This window comes from Idiotropiscis lumnitzeri, chromosome 3 (genome assembly GCF_059441095.1).
Source record: "Idiotropiscis lumnitzeri isolate Australia: NSW breed Sydney's pygmy pipehorse chromosome 3, RoL_Ilum_1.0, whole genome shotgun sequence".
NCBI lineage: Eukaryota > Metazoa > Chordata > Actinopteri > Syngnathiformes > Syngnathidae > Idiotropiscis > Idiotropiscis lumnitzeri.
The window spans coordinates 9712160-9729195 of record NC_142393.1 but is presented as its reverse complement, the minus strand read 5'-3'; the positions used below and the strand labels follow the sequence as shown (position 1 = coordinate 9729195).

At 38.5% G+C, this 17036-nt stretch overlaps 2 protein-coding genes across 10 annotated transcripts; both read right to left on the bottom strand.

The window, feature by feature from the left end:
- Positions 1-325: 325 nt before the first annotated feature.
- On the bottom strand, positions 326-11107 carry tmem269 (transmembrane protein 269). 9 transcript variants are annotated; one of them, XM_088291334.1, is made up of 7 exons: positions 10958-11107; positions 10381-10424; positions 9424-9473; positions 7341-7488; positions 3688-3831; positions 2863-3063; positions 326-2129 (listed from the first exon to the last, which is right to left on the bottom strand). In XM_088291334.1, the coding sequence occupies exons 2-7, from the start codon at positions 10400-10402 to the stop codon at positions 2020-2022; spliced, it is 675 nt and encodes a 224-aa protein (XP_088147460.1). In that variant the 5' UTR covers positions 10403-10424; positions 10958-11107; the 3' UTR covers positions 326-2019. The 9 variants fall into 9 exon arrangements, with proteins under 9 accessions (XP_088147460.1, XP_088147459.1, XP_088147458.1 ...); XM_088291333.1 differs by having other exon boundaries at positions 10809-11102; XM_088291332.1 differs by lacking the exon at positions 9424-9473 and adding an exon at positions 5489-5586 and having other exon boundaries at positions 10958-11095.
- Positions 11108-12971: 1864 nt separating this feature from the next.
- On the bottom strand, positions 12972-15812 carry LOC148339805 (uncharacterized). The gene is made up of 11 exons (XM_088291326.1): positions 15798-15812; positions 15686-15713; positions 15586-15618; positions 15347-15518; positions 15027-15130; positions 14785-14956; positions 14612-14715; positions 13786-13966; positions 13595-13701; positions 13315-13486; positions 12972-13095 (listed from the first exon to the last, which is right to left on the bottom strand). The coding sequence occupies exons 1-11, from the start codon at positions 15810-15812 to the stop codon at positions 12990-12992; spliced, it is 1194 nt and encodes a 397-aa protein (XP_088147452.1). The 3' UTR covers positions 12972-12989.
- Positions 15813-17036: the final 1224 nt, after the last annotated feature.

Sequence of the window (17036 nt, the reverse complement as noted above, 5' to 3'; positions counted from 1 at the left end):
AGTGTTTTTTTAGCTCTCCCTCCCTGTACGAGCCTGTCCTCTGGTGGTTAAAAGGTGGAACTACATCCAGTGTACTTGGGAAGTAAAAAAGTCCAAAAATGTACGTTTCTGATGGCCAATTTACTTGGTGCTTTTAAATTTAAATGTTTTTTTCCCCTTGGTTTTGTCTGCCTTTTGCTTAAAAGGAGGTGGGTCAGGCTCCAGCACGCTGTGAGCTTGAACAGGATAAGCAGTACAGTGCGTTTTATGTCAATCAAATCAATATCAACTTGTTACTTGAAGAAGATTCTGGAGATTAATGACAATAATCAAACAAAACAAAGTATTGTATGTATCTATAGTTTTTTATTAATAAGTTGCATTGCAGTATCAGTCACTTCTGCAGATGCATTTAAAGATGCCTCTGCAACAAAATAACAGTATAACAAAAGCTGCAGCTATTAATAATTTCAAAAATACAATCGTGTTCAGTTATTTAAAAGTTCTCACTAACTCTAAAACTTCATGAATAATGTTGGTTAAATTTGTATCTATGTTGCGTAATGAATGCCATTTCGACAAGAATTGTCTAATCTGTCTACATTTTAAACAACGTGGCTGGCAGCAGAAGTTTTTTTTTTTAATTGCTACTTGTCAAAGTGTCATATCTATATTTTTCTCTCTTCAAACACTGTCTGACAACACCCACATAAAGCTAAATACTCTAGAATCTATGAACATTCTAGTGTATAAATTCTTAATTCAGTCGATTTTTGCTAGTTTTTTTCCAAATCTAAAGCAGGTCAACAAGACAAGACAGAAGTCACATCAAACTTTTGTGTTGAATAGTTTTTTTCTTCCAAAAGCTTCAAGAGAACCATGGCTTACAGAAGATTATTCAACTTGAATCAAGTTGACTGAAAACTTTCACAGAAGATGGAAATCTTTGTGATTAAATACGATCGTGGAATGAAGTCAGATTACCTGTGGCTATTATTTGCATCAAGTTTCTGACCAGTTCACTCTCTCTTCAATTGACACTCATAGCAAAAAAAAAAAAAATAAAAAAGACTTAATACTGTTCAGTGGCAGTCAGAGTGTGACGTTCAGACAATCCAGTGTGGATTTACGATTCAGAATCCTCCTAAAACAGAGGTTACAAAAAAAAAAAAATCCAAATTTTGCAAGTCCTTAAATGACTGAGGCATGGGAGTAATTCACTTCCAGTAACACAAAAATAAGATATTGTTGACAGAATATTCAAAAGTAATCAAACAAATGTTATCATAAACATTAAAAATGGATTTTTCAATTAAAAAAACAAAACAAAAACTTTTTTGTCACAGATGTTAAAACGGCCATATTATGTATGTAAAGACGTAAAGAGTACGTCATTATGAGTGCGTGACAAATGGCCACCTTGTAAATCACGCCTTCTGTCTCTGATTGGTTGTTTTTCCTCAGGTGTGGTGGTTTCTTGCTAGTAACAATTTCAGAGCTCATATTTCGCATTGACTGCGACCTGGAAGTAAAGACAGTTTTGACAAATGTGACAAAAAGTGTTTGTTTTGTTTTGTTTTTTAAGAATGAAAACGTCAAACTCCCCCTTTTAACAAACAATACAAAGAACACAAAATTAGGCATTGAGTTCTCTAGCCGCGGATGTTAGGATGTTTGATTACGGAATACAACTTGTACAAAGCAAATTAGGTGTAAATGCACAAAAAGTACGCACGCCATTTTGTTTATTTTCCACTCCCTGCAGCCATTTGCAAAATACTGATGGGGAAGTGGATTAAGACTGTAGTTTGGCGATTACATGCAAATAATTTTGTGCAACTTTAGAGAAAACGAGAGTTATTCCTGTCAGGACACTGTCTTTCACATCTGGATTCTCCCTGCGAGGCGTCACATCCAACAATTAAAAAAAAAAGGGAAAAAAAACCGCAGTGCTGAATCCAGCCGCGTTTGTTTGTGATGAATGAGTTTGGATCCTCCATGGCAGCTCGCCGCAGTCTGGAATTGGCCACTATCTGGCTTTTACACTTTGCTGCTCCAAAGGGATGTTGGGAACAAAATATAGGAGATAGACCACAGTAGGTAGTACACGCAAGGCGGGAGGAAGAATGAGGAGAACAGCATGACCACTCCTAAACAGAGCAAATGAAAAGAGGGGTGAGGGGAAATCGAAAATGTAATGTGTTGACTGTGACAGCAGATGGCGCTGTTTTTTTTTTCCATATTCCAAATAGGATTTTTATATTGAATACAAAGCAGTAATTTATACTTCTCTCTAATTGCAATATTTTTGTAGAGTAATTTCCTTTGTGACAGGCACAATAAAGATATTCCCAAGTGCTTGGTTCTCCAATCTGCCAAAGAATCTAATAAAGAGGAATAATGCAACATTATACAGTGCTATGGCGCAATATTATATTATTATTAAAAAAAAAAACTGCCATATTATGTTTTCCTTTTGTCTGATTCTAATTGCTGCTCTGAACATCATGAAAGTAGAAGCCTTGCATCGATATACAGTACTGTGTAAAAAAAATAATATTTGAAGTTGTAACTGTCCAGTGCCGTATTTTCTGGCACCATATTTGAATACTTGCTGGTTCCAACTTCAGATATTTATTTTACATACCAAAGTAGGGCTTTTGATTTTGAAACTAAAGTGGACATTTTGTTGGACTTTCATGACATCAAAAGACCAGCGTATGTCCAGCCGCAATTGTGCTCAATTTTAATGAGCAATCAATATTTTACACTTCAACAAATCCACTTACACATTGCGTTGAACTAACGCTCATCACATTGCAATACCATAAAATAGTCATACTGCGTTGAAAGATTTTATCAACGAGTAAAGAATAGCCTTACCCCCAGCATAGACAACTTTCTTCCAAGCCTGCGACTCCAGCACTCGGTCATGAGGGTAGAAACTGTGACTAATCATGAAGAGGATCATGGCCACAGCGATGACTCGCAACATGACCGTGTTGTTGCCCGACAGCAACGAGGCACTGGCGAGGACGGCCGAGGAGTAGATGCAGGGCAGTCCACGATACATGAAGGGGATCCCTATAGCGCAAGAAGAGGAATTCTCTAGTTTAGGTTAACAATAAATTATATTGTCATCATTGAAAAACACATACACGAGACCTATCATGTGACTCTGTCATGTCTGCATCAATCACTTTACGAGTGAATCATTTAGAACACAGCAATTACAGTTATGGACAACGGATAAAGATTAAAAATGAATCAAGTGGTACGAAACCCAAAGTCCTAAATTGGGAAAGTATGAATATTTCGGTTAAAATGTTTTTTTTTTTTTAATGAGGAAATAATTCCAATGGCTTTGTGAGTGAAGCATGGGAGTCGATCATCTACTTTTTTCACATTTTATTCCAGTCCTAGTCAGCTGCAGAAACACATTTAAAAATTCTGCTACATTACTTTTTAATTTTCATTTTAACACACATCATTTTAAGCAGAATTTATTAAGTCTTTCCAATCAGTTTCAATATGGCCCCGTGTTATCACACATATCTGAAATGCAATGTGTGTGTGTGTGTGTGTGGTGCGCGCAATCGTCGCCATGTGTGCTGAGAGAGAGCAGTGCGCAAATGTTCAAGCGCGCAGCTTAGAAGGACTCTTCTACGTACGCTAAACGTGTCGAGAAGCTCAGCTTTAGAAACTCACCGCTCGAGAAGAAACAGAGGCGGACAAAAACCGAGAGGACGTAGCACATGCACAGGATGTTATCCAGCAGGTTCGGCGTCCTCAGAAGCAGGGATGTGGCGATCCCAAATGTTGTGAAGTCGGCAAAGTCATCCAGTTTTGCACCTTGAGAAAGAAAAGCGGGACATAAAAAGTTAAATAAGGATTGGTATGTCTTGAACAGAATGTTCCGCATGCTCATCCGCAATGTGGGAATTTTCAGCGTCAGCGGCCATTCAGCAAACAACATTCTCCACTGCCTTGTCCATTGATCCCTCAAGAGGCGCGTGCCTTTGAGCAGAAGAGGAAGAGGTGGGTCGGGCCACAGCTGGAATGAACGAGGTGGCATTCCGAAGCCCAGGGTCAACCATTTTAGCAATTTCAGATATGCACGGAAACCAAAGCAATGGGATAACATGAACAATTGAGCGGCGATCCGGTGGAATTAGTCGACCTAATCACAAAGTTCATTTGACATAATACGAGTGGGGGGCAAAACAACATTCACCTGCAAAGTCATGCAGAAAAACACGACACAGACACAAAGGGCCCCTGACATGTGCAGCCAACAATGGATGATGCACCTCAGAGCTATTTTGGGCTTTTGAGGGGAAAAAAATGCAGTTATTGTGACTCGTGAGAGGTTGACTGAAGTGCTGAGCTTTTAAAATGAGAAAACTGCATGAAAAGTCAAAGCATTAAGTTTGACAAAAAAAAAAAGATCTTTGACGTCTTTATCCGTCAATGGTAGTAAATGAGTTACGTTTCAATGCATTTACAAGATAAGTTCAATTCAGATTTTTGCGCCCATGTGCGTATCTGATTTTTTTTCATGCAATGTTAACTGAACAATTCAGATTTTTTTTTTCCAATCCGGCTTGAGTACTCGTAATTAGTAGTAATTCATCGACACAAACAGCGCGCGGCAATGACATTGACGGTAACTTTAGTAGACGTCTTCATTTAATGAGGAGATCAAGGAATGTTGCCTCATGTGCCAAAAATATTTCTACCTCTTCCCACTTTGCTGCCTTGGCGATATGAGATGATGAAATGAGTGAGCTATATATATATTTTTTTATTTTTTTTATTTTTTTATTATTATTTCTATATTGTTGTGAACCATTAATCTCAACATACTCCCTTTGTGAATACGACCTCCAAACGAATTGTTGTTTATCATTTGTTTAGCTGCGTTTTCTTCTGGAAGTCTAAAAAAACTGTTACTCTTCAAAATAACATTTACAGATGCCAAAATGAATGTGTTCACAAAAAACGTTCATCAGGCTGGAATACACTACGTTCAGTTCATATTCGCCCAAATTATGAACGAGTTCAGGAACTTTGGCACATTGAAATTGTCACACAGAAAGACAACCGTTCCGGCAATGCAAATATCAGATGTGAAACGAACCCAAAAATTATTTAACACCCCTGAGAGGATAAAAGTGCATACGGGAAATTTATTAAAAGATGAGTTGAAAACTGAAAAAATGTTAAACTATATCCAGGCACGTACATACATAATTGTAATCTATCAAGCACTTTCTCGTCTAACCTGAACCTGAATGCAGATTGCGTCATTTAATAGCAAAGCTTCCTTCTCTTGCGTTCAAGACTTTGTAAGACAATCCAAATAATTAATCAACTTAGTCTCCTTTCGCAGCGAGCTTTGAGTTTTGCCAAACTGAAAAGATGAACAAAGCACTGAGCAGAGAGCCTGGCCAAATGTTCCATTTTAAGTTGATCTTTAGCAGGCAATCGCCCAAAACACTCCACTTACCCAGGGCAGAACAGGCGTCAAGTCGCCTGGCAACAGCTCCGTCTGCCAAATCCAGCAGGTAGCCAATCAGAATCAGCCAACATGCTGCGTGATGGTGCCTAAAGAAAACACCGTTTTTGATGGGAACAAGCATGCAAGCAGTTACACGACAGTATGCGAATGTTAATTCGATACGTCAGAAATCGCTTCGCTATTAACGTCCATTATTATTCGATTTGGGTGTTTCTATATTCAAAATTGAGCTACTGCTACGTATCAAATAAACTCATTCACTACCAGCCCAGGTCAAATTAATCCACTTTTTGGCTTCTTTATCCGTCAAAGGCAGTGAATGAATTTTAGGTGCCTTAAGTGTGAATATGGTTTTCTTAGGCATCTGTAGAAAAGTGTGTACTCAAGAATGATGCACTTTTTTTTTTAATGTTTTGTAGTTCAGTGGCACATCAAGTCTGCCCCCAAGTTTGTACTTTCGTGGCGCCTAATTATGCAACGTCCACAACTGTGGTCCGCCACTAGTTCTGTTCATTTGACCTAGTTTTCAGCTCCTCAAATAAGCTAACAGTTATGTAAGTAGCTCATGTTTATGCCACTGGACAACAATGGAGTGTGGATTTTGTAGCCATTAATGTGTAGAGCAAAGTTAATCCACTTTCATACTGTGAGTGAGTCATGTTTGAGCCCATTTATTATTTAGCCGTGCAAGCGATGTACGTACTGTTTATTGCGGTATTTTATTTATGTGTGACATTGGAAGTTTATTGCAGAACCAAACATTTTTCCAACTCGTTTTCTGACTAACACCCCAGGGCAAACAGGGCATGCTCCATTAGAGTCATCTATACCAGGGGTGGGCAAACATTTGGATTGGCGGGCCACAATGGGTTCTAAAATTTGACAGAGGGGCCGGACCAGGAGCGGATGGATGGAGTGTTTTGGTAACCTCGCCTCATTGGAGAAAAAAAAAATACATTTAATTTTAAATGAAAGTGAACAAAAGCATTACAACAATATATATAAACCACAGTATTTCGAAAATAAAACATTAACAAGGTTCATTCATTTTATTTCTTTTAAGTTCGGCGGGCCGTATTAACACGTTTAATGGGCCGCATGTGGCCCCCGGGCCATAGTTTGCCCACACCTGGTCTATACAGTTCAACCTGAGTCCCCTACACTAACGTGACCTTACTTAATTTGTTTTTTTTTACAGGAAGTGGCGCATCATCTGGCCTTATCCCTTCATTGTTTTCATATATTTTGGGAAAATGTATTCTGCAAATTTATTGCCCCATCATTGATGAAAGGGCCCTCGCAAAGCCATGCCTGCTATGGACCACGGCAGAGGAGTGGACGCCATAAAGTTTGGATGAGACGTCAGAATTTCCAGAGGGAACATGACAATATAATTTTCACCAGCAAAAGCAAATTTCAAGTCAGGTGTTTTGAAGATCAGATACATGGAAATTGGCGGCACCTACTGTACATCATATATTGAATGTAAAAAAAAAAAAAAAAATACAAATACACAACTCAGTTCAAATGTCAGATTTTTGTAAGATAAAAAAAAAAAATGAGCTCAAGATACATACTTGCCCTATACGACTCAAATGAAATTGTTTTTCTTTCTTTTTTTTGTATCTTTTCAAGAGGGCATCTAACAATAAACAACTGAAATAATGCAATTGAAAAAGTTTTGAAATGATTTGGTCTCATCTTTTAGTACTCACAAAAACGCTGCACTTCAACTACAACGTTGCAAGTCAATGTTGTTGCAAAAAAGGTCAAGATGTAAAAGATATTCTTCAATATTGTCATAGAGAGAAGCAAACTAAATAGAGATGTGTTGACTCACCCATCAAGACTGCTGAGGATGGAGGCCAGGCCCACGACCATGTTGGCAACGGATAGGGCGTTAGCAGCATTTCTACGAACAAACTCCTTGATCTGGAGTCCCGTGGCCTGATCGCTGAGAAATAACTTGTTGGTGCACTGGAAGAAACCTGCGACCATATTACAGCAGCAGTTAGTAGCCATCTGGGTGAAGTTGTGCCAGATTAAAGATAAAAATGACCCACGACCATCCCGCCTGACTTTAGTGTGTCTAAACGTGAACCATTTATCCTAGTCTGAAAACATGTCTAAATCTAAATCTAAAAATACTAAAAGTTTCTTTATTAAAAAAAAATACATATATTTTGACTGGATACTAAAGAACACATTTTATGACACTGAGTCTCCAGTCTAATGTAAAAAAAAAAAAAAAAAAAAACATGACATATTTGTTTACTGGATGGACATCAACTGTCCAATATTTCCGTCCTTTTTCGTTTCGTCAAGATTGCATGCATCATTAGTGTCCTCCACCCAGCTACTCTCAATCCGACTTTCTTTAACTCGTATACTGCCATTGACGGCTAAAGACGTTTTTTTTTTTTTTTTTGTTTTTTGTTTTTTAACTCTGCTGGTAGCAAATGAATAAACTATAAAACTGGTAAACCGCAAAGTTTAGTCAGAGATGTTTGGTGTCCCTTTTGAGATATTAAACTTTTGGGCTATTATCAGCGGTTGTGCAATTCCGAACATGCGTAATTTATAGCTATGATGGTTCAAAGAAAACTTCCACCTGTTTTTTAACCTAAGCCCTTAATTCATAAAAATACTAAATATTCTGTCTTATTTGTTTGTTTTTATATTATTATAACGAAAACAAAAATTCTTCTCTAATTAAAAAAAAATGTAAAAATGTGTTGACCTGTCGACAATATGCAGTCATACATGTCACACACATACATGTCCACCACACTGGAAAAAAAAGTTCTTTGAATTTACTTCATTTGAACATGTGCATGAAATTTGCACGAGGAAAATGCGGTTAACAAATATATATTGTTGCATTCTTTTCGAGAAATGCGGGAAACGATGTTAATGTTCCGCATTTTAATCATGTGCAATTAACATACGTGCTCAAAGCCATTGATCCCTTCTCAGAAGCGCTCAAAAGGGTCACCGGCATGTTGGAGCCCATCCCATGTTTTAGAGCGAGAGGCGGGGGTCACACCCTGTAACGGGTCGCCAGCCAATAGCAGGGCACAAATAGACAAACAACCAATCACACTTATGGTCAATTTAGAGTGTTCAATGAACGTGTCATGTGTGTGGAATGTGGGACGAAACCAGAGTACCAGGAGAAAAAACAAACAGGCACAGGGTGAACATCCAAACTCCACACAGGGAAGCCGGAAGCCAGATTTGAAGCCCTACCCTCCGCAATGTGAGGCGGCTGTGCTCACCAGTCATCCACCGTGCTGCCACATAATCAAATTAAGTACTTTCTTTTTCAGTATGCGCACACACACACACACGCGCACAGTGCTCACAAACAATGGACATTTAAGGAACGATACACACCACTGGCTACAGTGACAATGTGAATTGCAACAACTGCATTGACACATACCAGACGTGAGATCAATTTGTCTGCGAGCACCAATCAAAAGTGGTGACCTCGGACAATGTGGCAGCAGCTAATGAGTCCGGTCTATTGACGAGTGCCACTGACGCATCGATTTTGAAGTCGGAAAAGCTTTCCCGCGTTGTTTGAGTTCACTGCTGAGGAACATGTGCACTGAAATTGCGTTTGGATTAATTTAGATGTATTATTGTGTTAGAATGATGCCAAATTTTGCAATCATGAAAGTAAGAGATACATACACTATCCATAAATATCGCCATCAACACTACGTCAGCAAGATGTAACGGAAACTGACACCAGCCAGCACTGCCCACACAAAATAAATATTTGTTTTCAATCCATTTTTGAATCGTTTCTTTCATGTCATAGTAACGTCCAAGACAGTGTGCTCAGATCATGACTTCAAAAGTTACAATATGGATTTCAATGTTGCATTATTAGCAGCCCATATAGCAAATTTCACCCTGAACTTCCTGTGATTCCAAAGGCAGGGCAGTTCAAGAGACTCTTCATCTGAAAGAAAACAGCGGATGAGACAAAAAGCACACAGCCAAGAACAACTTCATAACTGAATGCATGCTTTTATGTCACTAAATTCTATTTTGGGATACAAATGTCTCATTACACCTGAAATTGGTTTCAAAGAGAAACAGTTCATGTTTGACAGGTGTTGTAGTTGAGTCGACACTAAGTCACGGGAAATAGTAGGACAAATCCAAACCTGAACAGATTCAGCCAATTTCAAAAAGGTCGCTACATCTGAATTGCTGCCCTGATGAGTGCAAAGAACTAAGGGAAGTCCCATGTTATAGAAAGTTGCAGATATTAACGACTGAAATCTCTTAATGAGAGGGCAGAAAAACAACAGGAAAATTTAAAAAATAAAAAATGAAAAAAAGAAGGAAGGCATTACCGGTGCATAAAATGTACTATTAAAACAACAGGAATTAAAAGAATAATAATAAAAAAATTAATTTAAAAAAAAAGAAGAAAGACATTACCAGTGCCTAAAATTTACTATTAAAACAACAGGAATTAAAAGAATTAAAAAAATAAAAAAAAAGAGAGAAGAAAGGCACTACCGGTGCATAAAATTTAATATTAAAACAACAGGAATTAAAATAATAATAATAATAATAATAAAAAATAAAAAAGAAAGGCTTTGCTGGTGCATAACATTTACTATTAAAACAACAGGAATTAAAAGAATAATAAAAAATAAAAATAAAAAAAGAGAAGGAATGCATTTCCGGTGCATAAAATTTACTATTAAAACAACAGGAATATCCAAATGCGGGCTATTCTATGTGAGTACGTTGCTGATTTAAGAATTCCAGCCCATTTATTCTATCCACCTCCGGTTTGCCCAAATGAGTACAGAGTAATGCAGATAGCACAGATGAATAATCAATGGACCTACCGGAGGATGTCAACAGGATCATGATTGTCTCTGAATCACAAGAGCTGAAAGACAACATCAAAATAAACGTGAAAACACAACAAATATTCATCTTTTCAAACTTTTTTTCCCTCCCAACTAAAACTTGTTTGAAGGTGTTACTTTTGACACCCATCGGATCGAAGACACGCTGCTTTTTTTTTTTTTAAACGACTTTCCAAATATTTAGCACCTGCTTTTGGAGCTCTGCAGCATCATGCAACAATCATCTTTTCTTGTCAACACTTTGAGTGCAAACTTTGCAGCAGGTCCGAACGTGCAAATGCAATCGAATAAATCTTGTAAAGCAAGACGGTCTGCTGCAAGTGGCGCCACTGCGTCACAAGCATTAAATCCTTTTTTTACTTTAAAATTTCATTTGCGTGACTATAAACGTATCATCACCTTACCTGGAGTGAGCACCACGGAGTAGAGAGAAAAAACGATAAAATGCCGTTTAAATACAAACTGCGCGCTCTTTTACTGCTATTTCTGGTGTGTGTTTTTTTTTTCTATTGTTGTGACTTTATTCAGTCGGCAGCATCAGCAACTCGTTTACCTGTCAACGTCGCACAAGCGTCACCGACTCATCCTTTTAAAGCCCAAGGCGCAAAGCGCTGGAATATTCCACCGGAAGTGACGCGTCCGACGCTTCGACTCTTTTCCATCATGTTGTGCTCGGATGGTCAGCGTTCGCGGACAAAGCCTGCAAGAATGTGTGTGGAACAAGGCATGTGTAATACGGAACATGAGTGACATTTTTGTCATAGCAGAGCAGGCTTAAAAAAAAAATACTGCGGTGACTATTGAACAAAGCATTCACATGCAATGTATTCACGTGACATTTGATCCATAATTTTGAACATCATTTCAGAAAAGTCTCAAGCGCCACTTCTGGTGTGTCAATGTTGGATAGCGAGACTTGATGAAATTTCAAAGTTGGACTTTGAAAAATCCATCACACGACGCTACTGAGGATATGCAGTGCAGAAAATTGATGGACAGCTTGAAAAATGCAGAGCACCAAAGCTCCGGCGAGGAGGCCGACTCCACGGTTGAGTGTGGTCGTATTCGATGAGTCATTTTCGGATGAGTGGTGTAATATACAAATCGTAGCAATTTCTTTGTGTTTTGTAGAAAAACACCGCAGAAATTTGGGTCAAATTGACTCTGGCAGTGAAATGGACAATTTTTTTCAGCTAAAATCGGCATATTTTTATACACATCTGTTTTTAGAAATAACACATTTTTTCAGGACTTGGCCAAAGTATCTATCACAGATGAACATCACTTTTCTAAAAACGTCTGAGGAGTTGTATGCCGACAAAACATTATTTTAAACGTTATGGTATATATTCGATTTGGGTGATCAATACTCTAGTAAAAATATATCAATTTACATGCAGAGATACAGTTTTTTTTATTTTTTGCGAATATGTAGATAAAACATACTCAAAATATTAATTTGGGGGTAAAATTCCTATCCCTTGCCGAGTACAATCTCATCATGGCAACGCAATATTGATAATGTCCACTAGATGCCAGCAGAGAGTAAACTCACGCTCACAAACGCAACTAGGAAATGGTCATACCGTCCCAAAAAGTCCTATGATATGTTATAGAAGTAAACTTAACAATTATTCAAATCGAATTAATTCAATTATCGTTTCGACCCATTAGTAAGCAGCAGGAAAAGCTCGTGTGATGACATTTAAGTGATAATAGTTGATTATTTACAGAATATTCATACTCCATGTTGTATTTACCTTTAGACACTCTAGTGAGTTAAAAATGACTCGGAGATATAATTTTCTTGTAATATCTTTGGAATTAAAAAAATAATCAGAATTTAACCTACCATTATTCTATACATTTTACAAAAAGCATTCACTGTCACAGTCTGAAAAGGAATGCGTACAATACAGGAAAAAGATTGTTATTTCGACTTTTTATTTAGGCTATTAATACATTTTATATTCAAAAGTCACCGAGCTTACTTACCTTTATCTGTATTGAGCCAATTTCACTTCCTTGCGTGTGCGGCACACGGCGAATTTTGCTTTTCACTGAGTTCTGCAGTCTCTCCATTTGCGCTTCAGCGCAGTGGAGGAACGTTTACACCTCCCCACGGCAACGACTGTGCAATTTTGGGCCACATATAGCAAGTGGCCTTTTTCTGAGAGTCAGCCTTCAGCGATCCCTGACCTATAGAAACTGCACTGCGGCTTTTGACACGCTGCAACAGCATCTCCACATCTTCATCAACAATTTAATGTGTGTGGGGGTGTTTTCATTTGTGTCAGTTAAAGCTGATTTATGTCAAGATGTCAAATCAAAGTCGGCAGACCTTTTTTTATTGATCGATTTACAAAGACACATCCAGTCATAAGCAGTTTCAACCGCATTTTACAAGTCTCAGGAGAAGACCACGTTCAAAGAGTTCCAGACACCCTCCATTGTCAATGAATCACAACTATTTGCATTCTGGACCGATTAAATGCTATTAAGAGTGACAATATATGAAGACTCCCGTAACAATAATCATTGATGTCCGTAAGCTTGACTAATTCAAAAGATACAAGACTGCTGGTTCAGGCGCAGAAATCTGGTGGGCAGGTGAATCGGATCTTGTAGTCATCACATTGTTTCCCAGGCTGCTCATCATTCACGCATGCAAAGCCATGATTTGCGTCAAACCTGTGAAAGACATTTTATTGAAGTAAGAACCAGTTTGGAATAGAATGTTTGAGACTTTCTGCCACATAAAATAATCAGCATTTTCTGCCTTTGCATAACCAATATTAGCGTTGTAATATGATTAGCGTGGTTCTGTCTTTAGAATTCCATCCTGACCGGGGGGGGGGGGGGGGTTGATTTAAAAAAAATGAAAGATTGACTCTTCTTGGGTACACTCACGTTTGAAATACATCGCCAGTTTGGTGTGCTGGGATGCCCGATACGGTCATAGCCTCCACTGCTACAGGTTGAGAGCAGACGGCATCGGAATTGACGCTCTGCACCTTGTCGAGAGTCTCGTAATCGCCGCCGTTGGTTGGATTATCTAAATTGAACCAGCCAGTCCTGCAACCTGTTATTTTACACGTGAACCGAGAGACAAAAAAAAAAAAAAACTGACAGTTTTTATAAAATAAATCTTGTGTTATATACACGAGAGACCACCATAAATAAAACTCACTGTGACAGAAATCGGAGGGACACGTCAGCAACACTTTATAATCCTCACATTGTTTATCAGTCTTCTGATTCTCATTGATGCACGCAAAGCCAAAAGCAACATCATAGCTGGAATTTAAAACACGCATGAGTCACACTGAGCATTACTTTTTCTGTTTCGGATCAGAGTGTGAATGCAGAAGAAGGACTCACGAGAGGAAGACGTCCCCAGTGTGTTTAGAGGGCAAGCCGTCTTTTGTCCTGGCCTCGATTTGGATTGGATTTCTGCACACCTGACCGGGGTAAGCCTTCATCAGCTGATACAAGGCCTCCACATCACCTTCGTCGGACTGGTCAACATCGCTATTGAACCATTGTGTGCGGCACTCTGATACTGAGACGGGAATCAAAATATTTCCACAAAGTGATCATGTGACGATATTCGGCACAATTTTTTTGTCAGTATTGGACGCATTCTATAACCTCCCAGGAATTATTTACATACTTTAGGCTGACGATTAGGAAAGACACTTTTGATATCCATGCAAACACATCTATGAGTAGTTGGACAAAACGTCAATAAGACTCAAAGAATAGATTCTGGACCAATTTGCTTCGACTGTTGTCGATACAGCCACCAGATCAGATGCTTTTTCTGGATGAAACGTTTCTTCTTCTAAAATGCTTAACATATGCATAAAAAAAAAATTAACGTCTGTTAATGTACTGTCAGAAAACTGGGATCATTCGTCACAAAAATTCATGCGGACGTCTCTACTAACCAATTGTAGGTCACTCATGAATGGAGGGTGCGTGTGTGTGTGTGTGTGTGTGTGTGTGTGTTTGGTCGAGGCGGTGGTGGTGGCATAAAAGTTGTTTGAACTGATTTGCACCCAGAATATAAAAAAAAATAATAAATAAATTAAAAAATGCAATACAAGTGACCACAAGGCAATGGCAAAATATTTAACGTAACACGCAAGTAAATCAAAGATGCTAGATTGTTTCTTCCATTTTTGTGTAAAGAAGCATGACTTACCTTGACAGAACTCTTCGGGACATGTGAACCTGATCTTGTAGTCTTCACATCTCTTGTCAGTCTGATCTGCATTCCAACATGCAAACCCGTACGAAGGATCTAGGCTGTAAAGAAAAAAAAAAATGAATCAAGGGTTGCGCCTCTGATGTACTTGCATTACATTTTCATGGCACCTCAAAAATGTCTCCGGCGTACTGAAGGCCGAGTCGGCGGAAACAGTTTGAGCTTGGATGGCGATCGGCCGGGGGCAGATCTCTCCGGGGTGCTTGTGCATGATATCACTGAGGAGCTCAAAATCTCCGTGTCCATCGGGATCATCGAGGTCAAACCAGTCCGTCTGGCACCCTGTGGTAAATAGAACCGCAAAGCGCCGTCAGTGTCGCTTCGAATTGAATTTGGGATTTTGATCACAAACCTGAACAGAACTCTCCAGAACAGGTGAACTTGACCTTGTAATCATGACACAGACTCCATGCTTGCTCTCTGTTGAGGCACAAAAGGCCCTCGGATGCATTGTGGCTGAAAACATCATCAACATAATTAAATCAGTTATTAAAAATCACGTATATGTCTTTATACAAGCCGTCAAACTAGCGTTGATTTGCATCAACCATCTGTTGACGTCACCATCAATCGCAAAATCAATATCATATTACGACACGAACTAAAAGTAACGCCACCACTTTATATTTCATGCGGCCAATTCACAAAAAGGAAATGTAAAACCCATCCTACATGTGGAAGATGTTCCATGTGTGCTGAGACCCGATCCCAGCAACAGTCTGAGCCTCCATGTCCACTGGATCGGAGCAGATCATGAGCCCGTGTTTCCTTCTCAAGTTAGTCAAGAGCTCCGAGTCGCCTTCTCTTGACACATCTCCATCGTCAAACCAGGCGGTCTGACACGCTGGGGGAAACAAATTGCTTCTTGTTTCTTAAGATCCATTTACTTAGAATACAAACACAGAACTTACTTTCAAGTGCATGAATGGACGTCAAGTGCAGGTCTGGAGGAAAATAATGGTTGTGTATTAATCATTTATATCAACTTTAGAGAATCTCTCATTTTATTACCTGAGACAAAGAAATAAAGAACAATGCTCTGCGGGGAAAAAAAAAACAATTTTAATTTTCTAGTCATTAAAATGAAGATAAGGAAGGGGGAAAAAAAGCTAAATCAAATTACCTGAAAGAAAATCATGGCTGTGTACCAGCTGATTTTTGAGAAAGAAAAAAATAATAAATGAGGAATAAATTGACATTAAATATCATTTTTGGGGTTTACTCACAAGCGTCATCAGCCAAGAAGAAATTGAATGTAACCTTCATTATAGATCATCACGTCGTCTAGATTTCTCATCGAGCCAATAGACTTCCTCCTCTGGGAGTTTGTGGAGGGTGGGGGCTGCGGGTTTTGTTTTTTAAATGCACTTCCCACAAAGGTTGACTTTCACTTCAGGAATAAAAATAACATGTTGGAATTGGCAAACTTTCCGAGTCACTCACAAGTGATCAACCGTAATTATATGAGAGGGAAATCAACGTGTGAATAATTTATTTTTGTTCCCCCAACAAAAGGGCCGATTGTTAGTGATTAAACAGTTCTACGGAGCCAAAACAAATATTTTTTTCTTAACCAGTTTAATGGATTAAAAGTTTAAGTTATTCAACTTTTTTTTTTCAAATAAAAGCTTGCGTCCAAAATTACACTGACAAAATAAAAACTTTAACAATGAGAATGCAGCAGTTAAAAATGAGTAGAAACATTTAAAAATGTCCCATCCATTTTCTTACATACAACTTCATATACTGAAAGCTTTTGAAATTAAATATCATGTAATTTTCTTCACGAGATCAAAATTTGGACAAATGAATAAATGGAGGTACCTCTCAACCCCGCAGTCCATGACTCTTGAAAATGGATGTAAAACGAGTCGGATGAGCACAGGCAGCCGAATGCGCAACAACACATCCCCAGGGAGGGACGCGATCCAAAGAAATGCAAAACCTTGTCTCAACATGACAGGGACTAATGGATGAAGTGTGGTTGACCTTAAAGCAGGGGAAGTCTTAATTTCCTATTGCATTTAGATTAAAATTGATTTAAATGCTGATCCCGTTTGGAAATAGATCTCACAGTATAGCAGAGCACAAAGGTACGAGGCATCACCCTAAGATTGGCTGGCAACCAGTGCAGAGTGTACCTCGCCTAGTGCCCCCTCGTGAGGATAATCGGTTCAGATAATCAATGGATTTCAAAAATAAATAAATATATATATATATATATATTTTTTTTTTTAAATACTCAATTTAAGGCGTAGGGTATTAGACAGCTGAATTATTGTAGTAGTTTTAATTTTAATTTCAAGACCCTACAGTGAAGGGCCTACACTGTATAAAAAAATAAATTTTAAATAAACATGTA

What these genes read in the sequence shown, in the direction of transcription:
- tmem269 (XM_088291327.1), bottom strand. Translation starts at nt 7,522, where the DNA reads ATGGCTACTAACTGCTGCTGTAATATGGTCGCAGGTTTCTTCCAGTGC. An exon ending in TGACGCCTGTTCTGCCCTGG is followed by an intron (nt 3,832 to 5,488) that starts GTAAGTGGAGTG and finishes TTCTTTCTCAAG; the next exon opens with GTGCAAAACTGGATGACTTT. An exon ending in CCTCTGTTTCTTCTCGAGCG is followed by an intron (nt 3,064 to 3,687) that starts GTGAGTTTCTAA and finishes CTTGCGCTATAG; the next exon opens with GGATCCCCTTCATGTATCGT.
- LOC148339805 (XM_088291326.1), bottom strand. An exon ending in ACGCCGGAGACATTTTTGAG is followed by an intron (nt 14,716 to 14,784) that starts GTGCCATGAAAA and finishes TTTTCTTTACAG; the next exon opens with CCTAGATCCTTCGTACGGGT. An exon ending in TCCCGAAGAGTTCTGTCAAG is followed by an intron (nt 13,967 to 14,611) that starts GTAAGTCATGCT and finishes TTCCCGTCTCAG; the next exon opens with TATCAGAGTGCCGCACACAA.